General features: G+C 39.1%; 1 protein-coding gene across 1 annotated transcript in view; it reads right to left on the bottom strand.

Moving 5' to 3' along the window:
- LOC128506209 (vang-like protein 1) overlaps positions 1 to 19,866 on the bottom strand; it is a 57,426-nt gene that overhangs the window by 6,732 nt on the left and 30,828 nt on the right. Inside the window, exons 3-6 of the mRNA XM_053476548.1 lie at positions 18,868 to 18,997; positions 7,801 to 8,232; positions 6,920 to 7,095; positions 2,644 to 2,777 (exon numbers count right to left, since the gene is read on the bottom strand). Of these exons, the coding sequence (XP_053332523.1) occupies positions 2,644 to 2,777; positions 6,920 to 7,095; positions 7,801 to 8,232; positions 18,868 to 18,997 (872 nt within the window). The remainder of the gene's footprint in view (positions 1 to 2,643; positions 2,778 to 6,919; positions 7,096 to 7,800; positions 8,233 to 18,867; positions 18,998 to 19,866) is intronic.

The following is a 19,866-nucleotide window of genomic DNA, read 5'->3' as shown; positions in this document are numbered from 1 at the left end:
TAGATAGATACAGTGGAACCTTGGTCTGCGAGTGTTTTGCAAGACTAGCAAAATTTTTAAATTAATAATCGAGCTAGGGCTAGATATAGTATAGTAGTATGCATGCGCTTTGTCTGCCGAGCGTCACATAATCAGAACTGAGCCAAAGATTCTTCTCTCTCTCGCGCTGTGGGATTGTGGGTAATCGTCTCCCATGCTCAGTCTTAGTGCACGTGCGTCACTCGTATAGCCAACGTCCGTAAAGGCATGTGCTGTTTATTATAACATTGTGACCACGTGTGTGCATGAGCATTGTTTTTCTCGTTTTGTGTCCAAATGTAGTGACTGTACTTTAGTAACAACAACCACGAGAAAAAGGTTAAAAAAGCCTGTACCAGTGCGGGTGATGAATCTGTTTACGGACAGACAATGCAACGGCAAAAGCAAGTGTCATTAGAGAGGTTCCTTGTTAACAATATTTTCCGACAGAACAGCGATTCTGTTAGTGTATGTGTGTGTAAATGAATACTTTTGGGTTGTGAAATGAATCATCTGAGTCTTCGTTATTTCTTATGGGGGAAATTCACTTTGACATACGAGTGATTTGATATACAAGCACACTTCGGAATGAATTATGCTCGCAAATCAAGGTTTAACTGTACTTTATTGAGTATATTCTGAATGTTGTTCTTAAAGACAAAGAACCTAAACACAAAAGATAAGTTCATGCCTATCTAATGAGACTTTCCTTTCCAACAAATTCAATTTGTGATTAATGCAAGATGTGGACATATCCAGACAGTGAACATCCTGCTCAAAAGGTACACTCTTCCATAGAATTTACAATGGTCAGATTTCCCCAAAATTATCATTAGTGTATGTTTATCTCAAATGTACTCAAAGCTATAAGAGTAAATCGAAGGTGCTTTCTTACTAGGCACGGATGCTTCAAATCATGCCTGGGTGCAACTGTTCTCCCATTTTCTCTCCTTTCACATTAGTAATATCGTTCCATACCCGAGTACATTTGTACATACCGAGTACCCGAGTGTATTTACACTCTCTGATACAGCATGTTTCAGTACACTACGGATGGGTACCACCATTCACCTGTCGATAGGGTATTATTATGATACCAACTGTAGGTGCCGATTTGATTAAAGTTTGGATTATATACACTAAGTATCACCATTTCATAAATACCCTGATTTTCATGTTTCAGTTTAATTATATGTAGCCTATTCAATATAACATTATTTTTCTCACTTAAAAACCAAGGGCAGCACTTAATAGTTTAGAGTGCCACCTATAGGATTATAAATAATCAGCAATGTTTACCACCTCAAATGCCTTTAAAGTTTCAAAAATCAAGACTTGAGAGTGAGTGCACAGGTTTGAGTGGCTACAAGCAATTGGTTTTGGCTAGTTTGCAATCGCTGTGTTTTGAGACTTGTGTGGGTGTGTGTAATGAGTGGGTTTGAGACTAATTCACTCACAGAGAAAAAGGCAGATCAGAATTAAACTTCATACTATGTCTAAATATAGTGGAAATTCCAGAGAAAATGTAAAGAGCGACCCTCTCATGTGCTTTCCTACTCAGCTATGGTTGTTTAGTTCAGAGATCAGCAGAGATAGACAGGCGGCACTGATGACATCGTGTTCTAAACAGCGGCCTGCGTCTATCTTTAGGTATGGATGGCTTTCATATTTGATTTGAACCATGCGCGTTTTCATATGGACTCGAGCATAGCATGCTGATCAGTGTCCAAGAACGATTAGGAGTGTTCACGTTATGCAAATGTGCCAGGTTTTGGGGTCAAGTATACTCGGATCGGTATATGTCCCTGAGCTCCTAGTGCAAAAGCAACCTAAGTTTCTTATCTATAGTTGAGCATACTGTATACTGTTTGCCTAACAATAGATTTTGGGTAATCCAACCAAGTGCACAGCATGCTTCAGCAAAAAAAAAAAAAATTAAGAAAGTGTAAGCACCTTGAATCGTTCATGCACCTGTGCTGTGCAGTGTAGTGGACTCAACAAGGAACAATGTGTTTAGTGATCATAAATGTGTTAAAATAGTGTAAAGTTTTACTTACTATCAAAAAGGTAAGCTCTCAACTTAGCTTTAAAGGCAGGGGTACAATGAACCAGAAAATAGTATGTAAACAGCGTGAATAGCAATACTGACTGACTATACTGAAAATACCACTATGTATAGATCATGTTCTCCAACATCTGGTTCCAATCTTAGAGCTATAACACATTGTGACATGGGTCTAGTAAATTTTACAGGAAATGGGACCTCACCGATGGAGGCCGGGTTGCCACGTACCTGCCAAATGCAATTTAGAAATGATAACTAAAATAAATGAAGCCATTTCATGCTCTTTTCTGTACTTATTTATGATGAACAGATTGTATATACAGTAGAGATCTACATTTACATTGTAGTTCTGTATATCACAGAGGACTCCAGCAGTCAGCTCAAATAAACACACTGAACTGATTATATAATAACAAAACATAAATATATAAGTGGGCTAGAGGTCACTGAACAGCACATAATTTAAATTGACATTGAGGAGATCATTTTAAACCAGAAGGAACATAAACAATAATAATGTATCTGCTCAGAGGGTTAAATTTAAAAGGTTGTTAACTCACCGTCCACATTGTAGACCTTGAGGCCAGCCAGGTGTTTGGCAGCACGTGATTTGGAGGCTGTTAGCAGTGATGGGTTATGCACAGAGAAATCTCTGTAATAGTTCTCCAAGATTGCCACAGCTGCTCTCTGGATACTGGAACAAGAAAAGAACAATAAATAAGGATTAGGTAATAAGTAAAAATAAAAATAAAATTGGTCACCCAAACAAAGCTGAGCATACACAAACAATTGGGCCTTGTAGCAATGCCAGCAAATCAAAGTTGAGCTTGTGTTGTTGTGTATGGGAGCTGCAGCGGTACAGTAAAAAATCCTAAAGTAAAGCCAATAGCAAGTAGAAAAGAACTACAAATGATAAACAGGCAAAACTGTATGCAGTGATTTGTGCCCTGACAGTAACTAATTGATAATTATTTAGCATTTCCTGATTAAGCCTGCTGCCTTACACCAGTTCCCTGCAGTCATGCTCCAGCAGTAAAATGGTCTTGTGTTTCAGTTCTTATTTTACTCTAGTTATGCTTGAAACATCCTTGTAGACTAAAAATGGTCAGCTTGGGCCATGCTTCTGCACCGATCTCAGCTTGGGCCATGCTTCTGCACCGATCTCAGCTTGGGCCATGCTTCTGCATCGATCTCCTCTTGGGCCATGCTTCTGCATCGATCTCATCTTGGGCCATGCTTCTGCATCACTCTTGGGCTTGAGCCATATTCCTGCCCTACTGTCAGACTTGAGCCATAATTCTGTCTCAGTGTGAGGCATGAGCCCTAGTTCTGCCTGAGGCTCAGGTTTGAGCAATTCTCTCATCACAGCATCAGGATTCTTTTCCAAGTACTAGCCATAAACCATTAGTGTCAGACTTTTAATATTGTCATTCTTCTGCTCTGGTGACAGTGCTGAGCCACACACTTGCCTTTCTCTCACCCTTGAGCTTAGGGTATCATTGTCTGATCCTTAACATGATGGGCAACCTAGTATATTGTAATGTAAGCATAGCGATCCTCCTGTCCATTTATCTGCCTAGAAATATGCTTCTGTCCCAATGTCTGACTTGAGCCGTTCCTACTTCAATGTCACATTTATCCTTAAGGCATGCTCATGTCCCAGTGTCAGCCCAGAGATATGACCCTGTCCCTGTGCCAGCGTCAGCCTGAAAGTGTGCTCCTGTTCCTGCCACGCCTCTCTCTCTGATCCTGTCTCTGATAGTTCTTTTTGCTGTCTCTAGTCCAGTCTCTGTTTTAGGCAATGCTCTGGATTCCAACTTATTCACTGATTTGAATTCTTGTACATTTACAGACTAAGCCCTGGTAATCCCTGTGATGAAAGATCAACCATCCACTTCCTGTTTGTTTCCTGTTTTGCACACATCCGCAGATAAAGAGAACCTCAAGGAATAGGCGGAATGTTTCCGGTTTGTTAAGGACCCCAGGGTGACTGTCCAGTATAACATGCTCGCAGAGAGGATCTGCTTCAGGAAAAAGATTCTGTGCATACATTAAGCTGTCTCTGTTTTACCGTATGTGTGTTAATGTTTGCTTTCAAACTTGTTCTGCCAGAATATCCTGTGGCAACAACTCTTTATTAGATAACAGCTATAACAGCATAAAAGGATATGCACTGAAAATAATTATGTAATCCTAAACATCTGAGCTGAATTAGATACCGTTTAGCTATTGTAACGTGTCCAGTATAAAGAAACCTTTTTTCTTAATGCTTGGCCTTCCAACAGTCAAGTGGATTTACACTGTCTAGTCCGCACTTATGCAAATGTAGTGTTCAAATAATCTGACTCGAACCACAGTGTGTTACTCAATTAATTTGAATATTTTGTCTCATTTAATTATGTACAGTGTGAACAGCAACCAAATACTAATAGCAAACAACCTTAAAAGCTTTGACTGTCTGTTCAGTAAATTGCTACTGTATGAAACCACCCTAAGACACCCTAACTGCTCCCTTTTCCTGTATTTATGACTGCATGGCTATGTGGTTGTAAATTTGTGTGCTCTAGAGAGCACACTACAATGTCGAGCCACACACCCCACCAGGCAGCGTGTGTCATGCTTTAAGTGACACTCATTTACTTCTTACAAACACAGCATATGCCTGAAGCATGTGCTTGCTATTTTTACAAAACACACATGTACTCATGAGCCGGGAGGAATACAGAAACACGATCTAAAGTGTCCAAGACACTCCGCTGACTCCAACAGTGCTTTTCAAGAATCATTAACATAAAAATGAACACTAATCTACAATCTTATTGTGTCAGTAATCTATAAATAGAATTTGTTACAAGCGACAGATCGATCTGCAGAACCTCCAATCCTCCGATCAATTATTCATGTTGCTAAGAGGTTGAAACAAGCAAACAAAGCCTAATTACTATTGCGCTGTGCTGCTGTCTGCTGCACTTCCTCGTGTCCCTCTGTACTGTACTGTATAGTATGTACAGTGTCTCACCTCTGTGTCATGATTCTGAAGAGTAAACAAACTATTAAAATTAATTATTCATTAATAAATCAATTATTTCTCACTAATTTAAATGATAACTAAGAGCAATAAATGTCTGATTAGTAGTTTTGGTGGACCTTTTGCTTTAAGGATAACAGTTCTGAGAGACCTGAAAGAAGACATGTTTTGGATCATCGCAAAACCGGATGTGGAAAGAGACATCAGGGTGAAGGCTGGAGGGCATGGCGAGAGGTATAATGATAATGCAAGAGAAAAACAGTGTCATGCTAATGATAACAGAGTGCGGTTTATGCTTTTCTCTGGGAGAATTCTCTGTGTGCATATAAATTTGTCAATTAATGAATCCTAAAGCTTTCATGTGTGAAGGTCTTGACCATCTGTTTCGGATGGTTAACACTGAATAAACAAGACAAGCAAGAGAGAAAGGCAGAAAGAAACCTCTGTTTATTTAAGAAAGGTAAAAAAATAACACTGGTTTTAGCTTCTGTCTTGGTATTTTTGAAGTCAACATGCAGGGAAAGGTTCTTATAACCTTTTCCTCACACCTACACCCTGTACAATGACTGAAAATGCAAAAGATTCATCACCTTTCACTCCTGATTAACTCTTGGATTCTGTTTTATATACAGTAGACTTCTTGTTCTTATTGTTAACATGAAAAGCATGGTATTAGTTAAATAGGAGAAGACCAACAAGCACATGCAGAGCCCTTCAGCCTACAAAGGAATATACTTGAGCCGTCAACATTTACTTTAGGTACTTCTATTTTTTTTTAAATCACTGAGCTGATACAATATTATCACATTACCTAGGTGCAGAATCGATTTGCATTCCAATTCTGTATGTATCACAATTTTATGATTTGATATCATATTTTTTTCATATTTTTTTAAATTCTACAATTTAAACAAATAATTTGCTAACAATTGCTATGCTGTGTGAACAGTTTAGAATGCACCTTTAGGATTCTAATGTAAAAACTATATATATATATATATATATATATATATATATATATATATATATATATATAAGGTGCCCCGCTTCTGGCTGAAGATCTCGTCACATGGATGCCCCGTGTGTCTCTCTGGGATGCATCTGGTGTCTGGGAATGATTCTCTCTACCTAGAAAATGGTTCTGGCCTTGACTGGTGTTGGCAACTGTTTCTCTGGGGACTTGACAGTTCGATAGTTCATGACTGGAACTTCTTACAAGTCTACCTGGGTCTTCAATAACTACCTGGACTCCATATTAACATCAATTAACATCAGCTATTATAGCTGAACTGCCTCCCACCCTACACACTGTATAAATGCAGATCATTTACTGCTTTTTGTTTCACCCAAATGAGGATGGGTTCCCTGTTGAGTCTGGTTCCTCTCAAGGTTTCTTCCTCTTACCATCTCAGGGAGTTTTTCCTTGCCACTGTCGCCCTCGGCTTGCTCACCAGGGACAAACTGACCATTTTGATTCATACAAATTCACATTTCATACAAACCTAAATAATTCTTTTGACTATGTAAAGCTGCTTTGCGGCAATGAAAATTGCTAAAAGCGCTATACAAATAAAATTGAATTGAATTGAATTGAATATATATATATATATATATATGTCAAAGTTGAGACATTGACTTTGAAGTAAAAGTCAACGCATCAAAAGAACTGTGCATCACTGATACACCACTGAAGGTAAGACAGATAAACCTGACTCTCTCTTAGCTAACACATTCATATTTATTGTTCACATTTCCACCTTCACAATCTCGTTAGATCATTGTTGATGCTGCACACTCGCAACACTCACCTGAGCTGTCCTAGGTTGTAATGTCGTGTCTCTCCGTCTGTGGAGCGCGTAACACAGAGCGAAAAGCAGGACTGCAGGTGTCTGAGCTCCAGCAGCACTATAGCCAAATAGTGGATGAACAGCAGTGCGTCCACCAGGGACACGGCGTACTGCACGATTCCCTGATAATCCTCATCCTGAAACAACACCAAGAGGATGTTAGACAACAAATATAAAACTCCCGTGTGGAGGTTCTGTGTGTGTGTGTTGGGGGGGTTGGTGGGGGTGGTGAACTGTAGTGGAACACTTAAGTTGTGCCAGATACACTTGCATTCTATGGCAGGCCACTCTTTAAAACAATTTGTGGAGTAATATTAGAGCGATATATATATATATATATATATATATATATATATATATATGTAAAGAGAGAGAGAGAAAGAAAGAGAGAGAGACATAAACCTCCAAGCATGGACACACATCCAAATCAGCTTTAAAATGAATTATACTGCAAAGCTGTAAATATACTGTTGGCTACAGGTTGGCTTTCAAGATACTAAAGCATTCTGATGACACATGCATGTAATGTACTGACTGAAATAAAATGCTTTTTTTATACTGTTATCCACAAAAAATTCACTTGCATATTGCAAATGGTACAAAAACACTGAAAAACACTGCTATTAACACTTAACAATATATTATAACCCATTTCTGGGGTATATATAAAACCTGATAAACACTTTCACCAATAACAGAGCATAAGAAGAAACAAAAAGGGAAAAATCCTAGGCAATCACGTCGAGTCTGTCTCCATGGAAACATCTCCACATCTCTTCCTGACCTTTTTCTGTGTTAAAAATGTTTCCAAATTGGCATTTAAGCTGTTTTTGTCTCGTTACCTGGTTGTCCAAGATGCGCACTCCATAGAACAGCCAGTAGGAGAGCACGAGCAGGAACGCCAGCATGGCCAGCAGGGATCTGAAAATGAAGATGCGTGGCATAGTTGCCTTGGATGGCCGGAAAAACAGTGCCCACATGGCTAGCAACAAAATAAGCAGCTTGAACGCTACGGAGATGAAGAGGCCCTCACAGGCCGTGCCACATGGATGCAGCTTCTCGGGCCAGAGCACTTGTGGCAGGATGAGGAACGCGAGTGGCGTCAGGAGCATCAGCAGACTCAAGATGATGGAGAATGAGACAACTAAATAGCGTTTACAGTCCAGGCCCACGCTGTCGTCCAGGTCTTTGCTAATGCGTGCAATGTCCTCCTGCGAGATCGAGTGCTCTGAAGTGCCTGTGATTGCAGTGGTAGTTTCACCCCAGTTGTCATCCTGTAAACAAAAGCAGCAGTGTGAAACATTTTATCTTGAAATTGGTCACATTTGTCCTTTTTAGGGTTAAAATTTGTCTTTAAAGCAGCACACAGAAATATATGTATATATAATATTTATGATTGGTTTAAAGTTATAGGTTAAAAAATTTAAGTTAAAAAAATCCAAGTTTACTTTATACACTAGTAGAAAAGGAAACCAGTACGAAAAAAAAAAAAAATCAAACAGAAATCGAAATGCAAACATATGCAATTAAGTGGCTGTGATCTTTGTTTATTTTTCCTTTCCACTGTGTGCAAGATAAACAAAATTCGAGGTCATGCCACCATAGCAAGGCTTGAAAAAGGCGGGAAAACAGCAAGTGGTTAGCGCTTTAGGCTAACACTCTAGTTCTGAGGTAAATAACACAACTCATTAGCTTGTTTACAGAGGGAACGATTTTACATGGAATACCATAAATAATGTAGTGTGTGTGTTTAGGCCTGTTTTTATATCTTAGTGGGGACCAAATGTTAGCATAGGGATAAAATCTTTTTATTTTGACATTTGTTCTTTTCTTATGAACAAAAACTGCAGCCTTTAGTGTGTGTTTGTGTGTGTGTGTGTGTATGTGTGGGTGTAGATGTGTTTTTAAGCTATTTAAATACAAAATAAAGGGAATCATACTTAACCCACTACCAAATGCTTCACAAACTTTATGCCTTAATGTAAGTTTAAGTCTCAATAAAAAAAAATACAAGCTGCAAAATCTCACAATATTATGAGGTTTTTTAACGGCAGCTTCAAAATTATTAGCACCCATTGGTAAAGATGGGTCAAAAATTTACTTCAAATACATTTTGTTTATAATTTCTAGAACGTTTAATATTTTTAAACCTTTCTCAACCTGCATAAATTTACTATAATTAAAAGTTTGATTTTGCTCATATTTTCAGAGTGAGATAAGTCACAAATGAACTATCATAAGTCAAAAATCACAAGTCAAAAATAACCCTTCCATTTTTTAAAGCTTGATATATTTTATATAACTTAAAAATAAGGTAGTTTACACCGATCAGCCACAACACTAACATCACAGCCAGATGAACTGAATAACATTAATTATTAATTATATACCAGTAAACTAGTGACAGTGGGCACCCAAGGCTCATTTATGCATGTGAGGAGCAAAGACCAGCACATTCAGTCTGATGGATAAAAAAGGTATCAAAACATTCAGTACATCACAAAAAGCAAGCGAACACAATTTATTTTCCTTTTATTTACTGTATATAGTGCTTTTACCACTGGTCACTATAGAAAATCAGCTTTACAGAATTAATAATTATGGAAATTAGTTTAAAAAGTGTGAGGAAATATGCATAAATTATAACTATCACTTTGTCCCTAATGAACAAGCAGAAGGCGATGGTGTTTAAAATAAATTAATTTAATATAAATTCCAGTTTGTTCAGGTACAAAACTTTGTGAGAATTTCAGTCCTGACTGTTGTGTATTACTGCAGTCACTAGCCATCAGAAAAAAACTGTCTGCACCAGAGTCCAAGACCATCTTCATGGTCAAGTGGAACCATCCCCAGTCACCACATGCACCCATGCTGATCACATCCTTGGCACCCTTAGAACTCCAATTAGATGTGGTAGAAAGGTCCGGTTGGCAGAGGGAGTCGGGATCACTGGAAAGTCAAGAGTGCCATGTGTAGTTCGACATAAGAGTTCAACGTTGTTGATCCAGTCTCCAAATTCTCCAGACTTCTATTAGCGTAAGCATCAATGGGATGTGCTGGACAAACAAGTCTAATTTATGAAGGCCCTACTTTGCAACTTATAGCACTTAAAGGATCATCCCATCCCACCCACCAGAGGTCTTGTGGAGTCATGCATCGAAGGGACAGAGCTGTTTTGACGGGGTAAGGAAGACCCACACAATATTGGGCTTAATGCTTGTGATTTCAATTTTATGTTATATAATGTACAGTAATTAGTCTCATAGTGTGTCATATACGAATCCCCCTTTAAGCCTGGAGCCATTTACGCCTATGCATTTTGAGCATGTTTCTACTCTCACCTTCTATTCTGTTTTATCTTACACTCAACTCCTAGAGCTTAATCACAGCGTTAAAGTGTATCAAATGGAAGGACGGTCTTTTTTCTCATGGTATGACAGTGTAAAATGGATATAGTGAACCGCCATAATCAAGAGAGGTACTTTCACAGGTGTAATGCAACAGGGAAGTATTTAATATCAGTAGTAACATGCACACAAAGAATGGTAGTTTATAATGAGGGCGGCACGGTGGTGCAGTGGTTAGCACAGTCGCCTTACACCTCAAGGGTCCGGGTTTGATTCCCGGCCAGGCTCGAATCCTGTCTCTGTGTGCATGGAGTTTGCATGTTATTCCCGTGCTTGGTGGGTTCCCCCCGGGTAATCTTATTTCCTCCCACCTTCCAAAAACATGTAGGTTAGGTTAATTGTCGTTCCCAAATTGCCCATTGTGTGTGAATGAGTGTGTGAGTACTGTATGTGTGTGTTCCCTGCGATGGATCGGCACCCAGTTCAGGGTGTACCCTGCCTCGTGCCCTAAGTCTCCTCGCGGGCAGCCAGGAGCCTATCCCAGGATATAGAAGGTGAGTGAGTTTATAATAAGCTTCCTGAAAGTTAATTCACTACAAAGCACAATAATGGATGTTATATACAGCTATGATCGGGCCAAAAGAAGCCTAAATGTAAGACTTGAGAAACTTTGAATGAACTGACAGCACTGGCTTTGTTGTACTTTTTAGAGAAATAGCTGCAGAATACTGTATGACTGCAGCCAAATACAGTAGCTGAGCATAAAAAAAAGTTTAATTTAAACTGATAATAAATATTAAAGAGTTAAAACAAACATTGAATATACTGTATTTTTTTATTCCTTGGCTTGGGTATAGCCATAAGATTATTATAAATGTAAATGTATATTATCATTTTCACCTTGTATGTTAATTATTTAAACATTATTTAAGCTCAGCTTTAGTGGCACCATTTGCTGCCAGATGTTAAATAATCAGTCAGCAAATGGTGCTGCTAAAGCTACAAAGCTTGAAGTTGAACTCAGGACTGCTCGACACTATATGCTCAGCAGTTCTGTGAAACGAATGCTAGAATAATGCCTATGAAATAGCACTCCTCACAGTATGCTCATACTGGCCTGACTGTACTTCCTGTCATCGTTAAGTGTGTGGCCCTACAACAACACTCATGTCCAAATGAGTGAGAATGGTGGTGTCTGAGTGTATCTCAGATGATGTAAATAGAGTGAAAGCGAGCTGGTCGAGCGCTTTAGTAAGCCGGAGGGCAGCAGGCTGACAATAGAGGGAAAGAAAACTGTGAGACGGAGCATAATTAAAAGAATAGAGGGTGGAACAGGAAGAATGGAGGGACTGAGTTTTTTTGTTTTGTTTGTTCCAACAGGTGAGAACCTTCTCGCTACCTCATCTCAACTAACACCTACAAAAAAATCTAGGAAAAACACAGAAGGTAACATCCCATCTAAAATACATTTAAAAATGTGGACAATGAATAAAATAACTTGCGCTTCCAGCGTGCTAATGTGGTGTGAATATACTCAATAGGTAACAAAATAAACACATACAGTGACATACAGTAGATACTAGAATACGCAAATCATCTCCTGGTCTTTCTAACAGCCCCAGAAACTCCAGGAGAGTGCTGGAACAGAAATGTTAGGGGTCAAACCACACTCAACTACACTGAGAGACTGTAAATACACTTCTGTCTAGAACAGATAGCGATTATTTGCAACATGTTTACGGCATTTACAGCCACCAGCCTGGGAGGATGACAGCTAACGTGCTTCCTACAAGACACAAAGCTTTTCTCAATTTTTTTTTGTCTTGCTAATTTGCTAGGGGCAGACAAAGTAATAACAAGTTGCTGAAATTCCTCTTCCGGATACGTGCTTGCGCCATTCTAGAAAAACTGGATCCACAAACTTAACCATCACTTTCTTGCTCTAAACTAAGTGTTTGTGGATATGAATGACTTAAAGTCGTTGACAAAAAAGCTCCCTTGTAGAACAAGTATTATGCAATAAATAAAATACAAAGGTTTGTGTTGTTATGGAAAAAATCTAGTCATCAAACAAAAAGTTTTTTAATATTTTTAATATTTTCTATTGAATGCAACCATTTTCCACCCTCCAGTCAACACTCCAGACATATTATATGAGGGTGAGTCAAAAATAATCTGCATTCCAGCTATATTAAAACTTTTGTTGGCTGTCTTATCAACACTTTCCATTCAAGGCTATTGTCCCCCAGTCACTGCTGTTCAGGTGTAAATGTGTTACATCACTAAGTGGGGCAGAAATAGATGCCCCACTTGTTATGTGCATGACAGAAGAGCAGCATGCAGAGATTCTTTTTTTTTTCTTGTGGTCTATGGGTGTACCTGGTGCTGAAGTAACTCAGGGAAGAGCATAAACAAAAGAGTTTGCATATCTGCAAAAAAAATTTGGACCATTACTCCAAGGAACGTGGAAGTTTCTTAAATAGAATCTTTACTAGTGATAAGCTTGAGGAAAGATGGACAGAGTGTACTGAAAAGCAGGGAGATTATGTTGAAAAATTATCAATTTGTCTTTTCTACAAATTAATAAAAATGCTCAGCACTGTTTATTGCTTCTCTGAGAGTGTTTCATCCTGCAAACCCATAGAACATGGCTAGATTTGCTCTCTCTGATTTCACCATGGGAAACTAAAACTTGCCTTTGGATTATAGGGAGCAACAAACACTTTTACATGACTCAGGAGCTCCTGTACTACAGCAAAACTTTTCATTAAATTTCTTACGTAAAAGAAAGATCCAAACATTACAACTTTATCTCCATTATAAAGAAAGCACTGACACTAAGGACTTCTCACATGTCTCCTAATGGAAAACTTCCTGTTAGCTCTAACTGCAGAAACAATAATGGACTAGAATCAGCTCAGTAAAATAAACCTGTGGTTTGCCTTGCAGATGCAACCACTGTCTCATATATGGCTCTATGCTACTATAGAAAATTAAGACAGAAAATTAACAGAAAACTGTTTGCAATTTGCACTTTCACCAGCGTTTCACTATGGCTTGGATACCAACAAGGTAGAACATTTTCTCAGTCTGCCAGAGTCATGATCGAATGGCCTGCTTCATGTCTGCAGTGCTGGCCTCCCAGGAACTCCTTTAATTTGCCAAAAATGTGGGATATTGCTTGGGGTGTGGCCAGGACTGTATGGACTGTACTATAATGAGCACAGTGATTAAGGGATTGGACAACTGATTGGAAGGTCGCAGGTTCAAACACCAAGGTGTCACTGTTGGGCCCCTGAGCAAGACCCTTAACCTTCAACTGCTAAGATGTATAATTAGATGCGACGAACGTCACTCTAAATAAAGGCAACTGCCATGTGCAAAAATGCAAATGAAATGTGAATGGCAATAACACCTAGCCGAGATCCTGTAATGTAAAATTGTTTTTAGTGGGTATGGTTCTTGACACGTCCGCAAGTTCCGCAAACTTTGAACGTTCTCATTATCAGTACCTTGAACATTCCTATTTCCTTAAATCTCCAAAACAAAACGCACCTAACATACAAAAAGTCGACCACATGTTATGTGTCGACGATTCTTGCTCGAAAGTATAAAAGAGGCACTCAACAAGCTCATGGGAGTAAACAAGAGAGGAAAAAGAAAGACAGAAAGAGGTACTTTTAGGTGCTCTCAGACTGAGAAAAAATATATATACTGTAGCACAAAGAATGGAGAGTGGAGTGAAAAAATGGCTGCTTTTATGTCGGCTGGAAAACAACAATTTACGTCACAAAAAAAATAAAATCACCACTAAGGTCTAAAAAAAGAAAGACTGAAAGTGAAATAGTTATTTTTGAACTAGATCAACAGTCATGGTATATGAGCAAGTGTAATTAAAATAAAATGACTTAAAGCATGACCAGGAAAAAAAACATCCAGGGCATTTTCCTCCTAGATAACTGAGAATGTATTAAATAAACACATTTCCAACAGGCATCTGAAAAATCCTAAAAAAATCCCCATGCATAGTTTTACAACACAAAGATGTGGTAATTCGGATGTGTTCAGCTGATGTGGTGACAAACCTAATTACCCCATGCAACACGGCTGTAACTGATCAACACATACATTACTGCAGTCTGTCCGTCTGGCTCTGAGCAGCCACAGGAAATCACTTCCATATCATAAAAAATGGCCATAGTGTTCTTGTTTGAGGTCAGACTTCTCATGCAGCCAATGTGCCTCAGAGAGATCCGGCATCTGAGATACCATCTAGCACCGGTGCATACCGCCGTGTGCATGTGCGTGTGTGTTTGTGTGTGTGGGTCCTACCTCCTGAGGCTCGGATGGTGGTGAGCTCAACTCCTGCGTTGTAGGTTCGCTTTCTAACACCAGCACATCCATCTCTGTCTGAAGCCCGGAGTGTGTTCGTGTGTGTTTCGCGCTGCGAGAAGTGGCCTTTGTGACAAGCGAACAAGCTCGTTTTCTGAAGCGAGTGCTGACTTTACTGTTACTGTTTTTAGAGTAAAAAAAATAAATAAAAAATCTCCCATCGTATTATGCCGCCAGAAGAGCAGTGCAGTACTGCGAGGGCTTTTAGTGAACGGGTCACATGGGACGCACTGAGTGGAAAAGAAAGTGAGAGAGTGTGTATCCATCCTACAAATCATCCTTTCCCCTTAGAGAGATGCGTAACATCATCATCAACTAATTATCTGTCATGTGCCTGAGATATATTATATTATATTATATTATATTATATTATATTATATTATATTATATTATATTATATTATATTATATTATATCAACATCAAATCTTCAGAATTGATCTTGCTCTTTGTATGAGGTTGCTTTCCACACCTTCATGTGAAACTTAATAAAAAACATATACATTTTGGAATCTAGGGGTGAGAGAGACACATTGATCATAAACTATTCAGTAACTACTTCCACCCAATAATACCTAGGTGCCGATTAGATTTGTATTCTATATGTATCATGATTTTATTGATCCTACAATTCAAAATTCAGGATGTCGTGGAGCCTGCCAGTGTTTGAATAGTTTAGAGTGCACCACCTGTGTGTTCATCCACCCTGAGAATCAAGGTATTGTACATACTGTACTGAGATGCTTTTATTCTCCCCCATTGTAAAAAGTGTTTATCTGAGTCACTGTAGCCTTCTGGTCAATAAGAACCAGACCTACCATTCTTCTTCTACCTGTCTCATCAATAAGGAACAGAACTGGAGCTCGCTAGATGGTCCTCCTTTTTCGCATCAACTCTAAAAACAGCTGTGCATTAAAATCGCAGATGTTTCCAAAATTCCCAAAATTGCACCAGTGAAATCATTTACCGCACTTTGATGACTTATTTAAACTAAACGAATGTGAACTTAATAAACCAGTAGTTTCATGCACAACGCTGCTGCCACGTGATTGTTCGAGTAGACGATTGCATATGTGATTGACGAGATCTCCTACTCTTATTAACTAATTTGCCAGGAGATTTTCCATGGCAGTACAAACAGCTGCTGCTTATAGAAGATCATCCTAGAATGACTCATGTCTGCAGACATCCTTATTAAGTCAACAACACAAGTCTGGTGACCTACTGGCTGACTGGAACACCAATATATAAACACAGACACACACACAAAACCTATTCTTCTTAAATCAAGGATTGCAAAGAGGAGTCTTTAAGCCAATCCAGGACTTTTAATTGTACAGAACACATTTATAAGAGTAAAAAACTACCTTTATTTCTCTATATAATCCCCTGCCAAGGCACCTTTCCCTGTTTTTTACTAGTGCTTAGATACCATAGAGGTGGAAAGTCTTCTCAGTACGCCAGAGCCATGTTCAGGTCGGGAAACACTGGCCTTCCAGGAACTCCTTTAATAAACCAAACATGTGAAAATGGCTTGGAGCGAGGTCAGGATTGTATAAAGGATGTGGCAATAACTCCTAGCCAATATTCTGTAATGTGCAAATGTGGTCGTGAATTATTGTGTGCTGATCTGCAAATTATCCACCCGTTTTCAAGAATCAGACATTCCACTCGCTGAATGCAGTAGTCTCCGAGGCACCTCGTCTGAGATCGTCATTCACGGAAATACAACCTTCTTTAAAAGGTTTGCACCATTCGAATGTTTTACTCCAGCTAAGAGTCTCATCACTGAACTGTGGACATTGTTTCATGCCTATATCACATGTCCCGGTTTGACTTGAATGTCCCTCATATATAACATGGTTCATTTTTATAGATACTGAATGTATACCAGATTGTATTTCCAAGAACGAGGATGAATAAATATGTTGTTAAACAATAAACCTCCCATCAATCTAAACCTTAATATTTTACTATCTAGAGAAAATATGCAATCTTAGTGAATCAAAGATTGCCACATTGTCACAACTACTGTAAACTAATATTTACAAAACATTTACTTAATTGTCTAGGAAAAAGCTTTCCAGTTATAAGGCTGAAAAAAGCGGTATAATTCTATAATAATATAGAGACAAGATATGTCAAGTGTCATATATTTCTTATGAGAGAAAGATTTTGTGTTCGCATTTGTCTTGAGATTTGGAGCAAGTCCCAGGCTGAAGCGTGTACAACTGTGCGCTTCTGTCTCTCTCTCTCTCCGTCTCTTTCTGTCTCTCTCTGACACACACATCACAGCACACATTTCTGACATCTTCTTATTATATACAGGAACAAGCGGCTGAATGGACGTTAAAGACAGAAACAAAACAACAAAACATATAGAAGTAAAGAAAGAATCGATCCGATTAGCCGTCAACTCCATCACTTATCGTCTTTTACGCTGAGCTTCAAACCGAGTCGCTGGGTATAAATATTAAAGCCGAACACAGAGCTGATGTGACACACATTAATGTTATTCCTCATGTCTACTCACTACTTTACACACTCAAGCAGAGTCCATGATGGCAAAGTAGGTCATAGAGAGAGAGAGAGAGAGAGAGAGAGAGAGAGAGAGAGGATAAGAGAATGGGAGAGAGATACAGATAAAGACAGAGAGACACCCTTGAGGGGGGCCAGATCACAGACAGAGAAATATGGAAACATATTAGAGGGATACTGTATACTGAGAAATACAGGAAGAAAGACGGAGTGATAAGATATAAAGATATGAAAACAAAGAGAGAGTAAGATGGACAGAGCAAAAGACAGATATACAGATCAGAGATGAAGGCATAGGGTGAGAAAGATAATCAGAAAAAGTTGAGGGTTAATAACATGACGTCTGAAAGCTCTGTTCCTGTAATGGTTCTAATTATAATTAAATAAGCAGTGCTAATTATATAAGCAGTTTGAGGTTAAAAAAGAGAAAGGGAACACTTGGCTCTCCTCTGCAGATCTTCACCGATCTGTTCACCCGTTTGTGGAGACGAAACTCAAATGATCCACAGTTCTCTAACTGCAGGCCAGATACCTCACTTCCTTCATTTCATTCCTGAATCTGACTCAGCCTGTCGTCATGCACAAGTCCAAAAACCAACAACAGTTTTATACCTGACCAGAGCAGTGAATCTTATCGAGACTGTCGATTTGATTCCATTCGATTGAATTGCAGTAATGTTTATTAGTGCTACAAATTTTACAGGCTTTTTTAAAAAAATAAAAAATAATTTTATAAATCCTGTCCAATTCTTTATCCCCGATTTTCTCCAGGTGTTCAGGTGTTTCCTCCAAACCACGTGACGCGAGCCGACCGCATCTTTTCGAACTGCTCGCTCACGCACCGTTAGGGGCGGAGTAACACTGAGAAATAACACGGAGGAAAGCGCTACCCCTGATTGGCTGTAGAGCCTTGATTAGTGAGGGAGCGCAAGTATCTCTCATCCCTCCCCCCTAAGAGGGCTCGGCCAATCAGCTCTCTCTGTGCCTCCGGCTGTCAGAGGAAAACAGCATCACCCGGGGTTCGAACCAGCGATCTCCGGATGATAGGGCGAGCACTTTACCACTGCGCCACTCGGAGGCCCATTTTATTAAATAATAAAAACTACTACACGTAACTAATATCTGTAACTTGTGTTGATGCCTGTTTAAACGTCACGTCTCCTTTTATGCAGCACACTCCAGTCCAGCAGGTGGCGGTATGGCACCAAACGTCCATAAGCTCAAAAGAAGAAGAAGCAGGAGCAAAAATCTTGCAATCGATTTATTCCCCACAACTCTTATGCTAATAGAAGAAAAATCATGCATTAGGCGTCAACACTGCTTTTGTCCTTTTTTGTCCGTATTTTATCTACGAATTAAATAAAATTCCAGTTTCTTTCAATCATATTTTTGATCACAGACAGGTTGCAGACATGTCCAGCATTTTCCCCACAGAACTCTTAAAGGTTCTACCCCTTTAGGAGACTGCACTGAAATTTTCTCTCGGAGAACTCCGGATGATAGGGCGAGCGCTTTACCTCCGCTGCGCCACTCGGGGCAGCTGCAATTTTTTTTAACTATCCAAACAACTCTTGAGAAATATTCTGTAACTGTGCAAGTCAAAGAAACAGCTCAGTTACGACAGTAGATCTTACCTGTGTTTCGTCCTCGCGCATGGAGTGGTCTCCTAACAGGGGCTCCACAGGGGGAGCGTTGATGGTAACAGACTTCTCCGAACGACTGCTGTCTTTACTGCGGGACTTGTGCCGATCTCTGCTCCGCTCTCTGAAAAACAACAAAGGGGCTATGAGGTGAATGTGGGACATAAATAGAGATGGGGGGGGGGATCGATTCAGTTATCGATCAGTGATTCTTTTGTGTGACAATTCACGTATCACCACACTGACTCCAAAATTGTTTTTTATTTATATATGTATGCATTTGAGGTGGTTAAATTTTGCAGTTCCACTATAATCCTACAGGTTGAAGGCAGTACAGAATCCTGTGTGGTAGGAGCAAATTATGAAATTATGTGCTAAGTTTGTTTAGAATTGTAATAAAGTCTAAAAAAAAAAATGTATTGTGATATTAAAAGAATCATAATACAAATCAAATTGGCACCTGGGTATCGTGATAATATTGTATCGGCAAACCCCTGGTGATTCCCAACACTAGACATAAATGTAAATGTGCCTAAATCTATTCAGTTGCTAAAATACCTGATCATTAGATCAGTTATGAAATGTATAGTTGTAAGTCTTTATACATCCTTTGATTTGATTTCTGCAGATGTTGCACATTATTAAATCCACATTCTGTATAAATTAATTTTCGTTTCATTTTGATGTATCCACAACACTATGATTGCTCGATAATCATTCATTGCTTGCTGCAATATCCGTCACACTGAATATGATTACATATGATTACATAATGCCAATCTGTGGCAAAAAAAAAAAATTAAGGAATGTTAACATCTTTAATGCAATGGTTCCTTTAGTGTAGGCGCTGGTGCTGGAAGGAAATCACGCTGCACAAAAGAATAGCTGCCATTGTGAAAGGCAATTGTAGCAGTGTCTGGTTTAAGGGCTGAAGCAGCATTTTTAGCCGTCTGGTTTTCATTGGGTTCTTTGTCATTGCTTTTTCTGTGCAAA

The sequence above is a fragment of the Clarias gariepinus genome, chromosome 18 (genome assembly GCF_024256425.1).
Source record: "Clarias gariepinus isolate MV-2021 ecotype Netherlands chromosome 18, CGAR_prim_01v2, whole genome shotgun sequence".
NCBI lineage: Eukaryota > Metazoa > Chordata > Actinopteri > Siluriformes > Clariidae > Clarias > Clarias gariepinus.
This window is presented reverse-complemented; position numbering and strand designations above follow the sequence as displayed.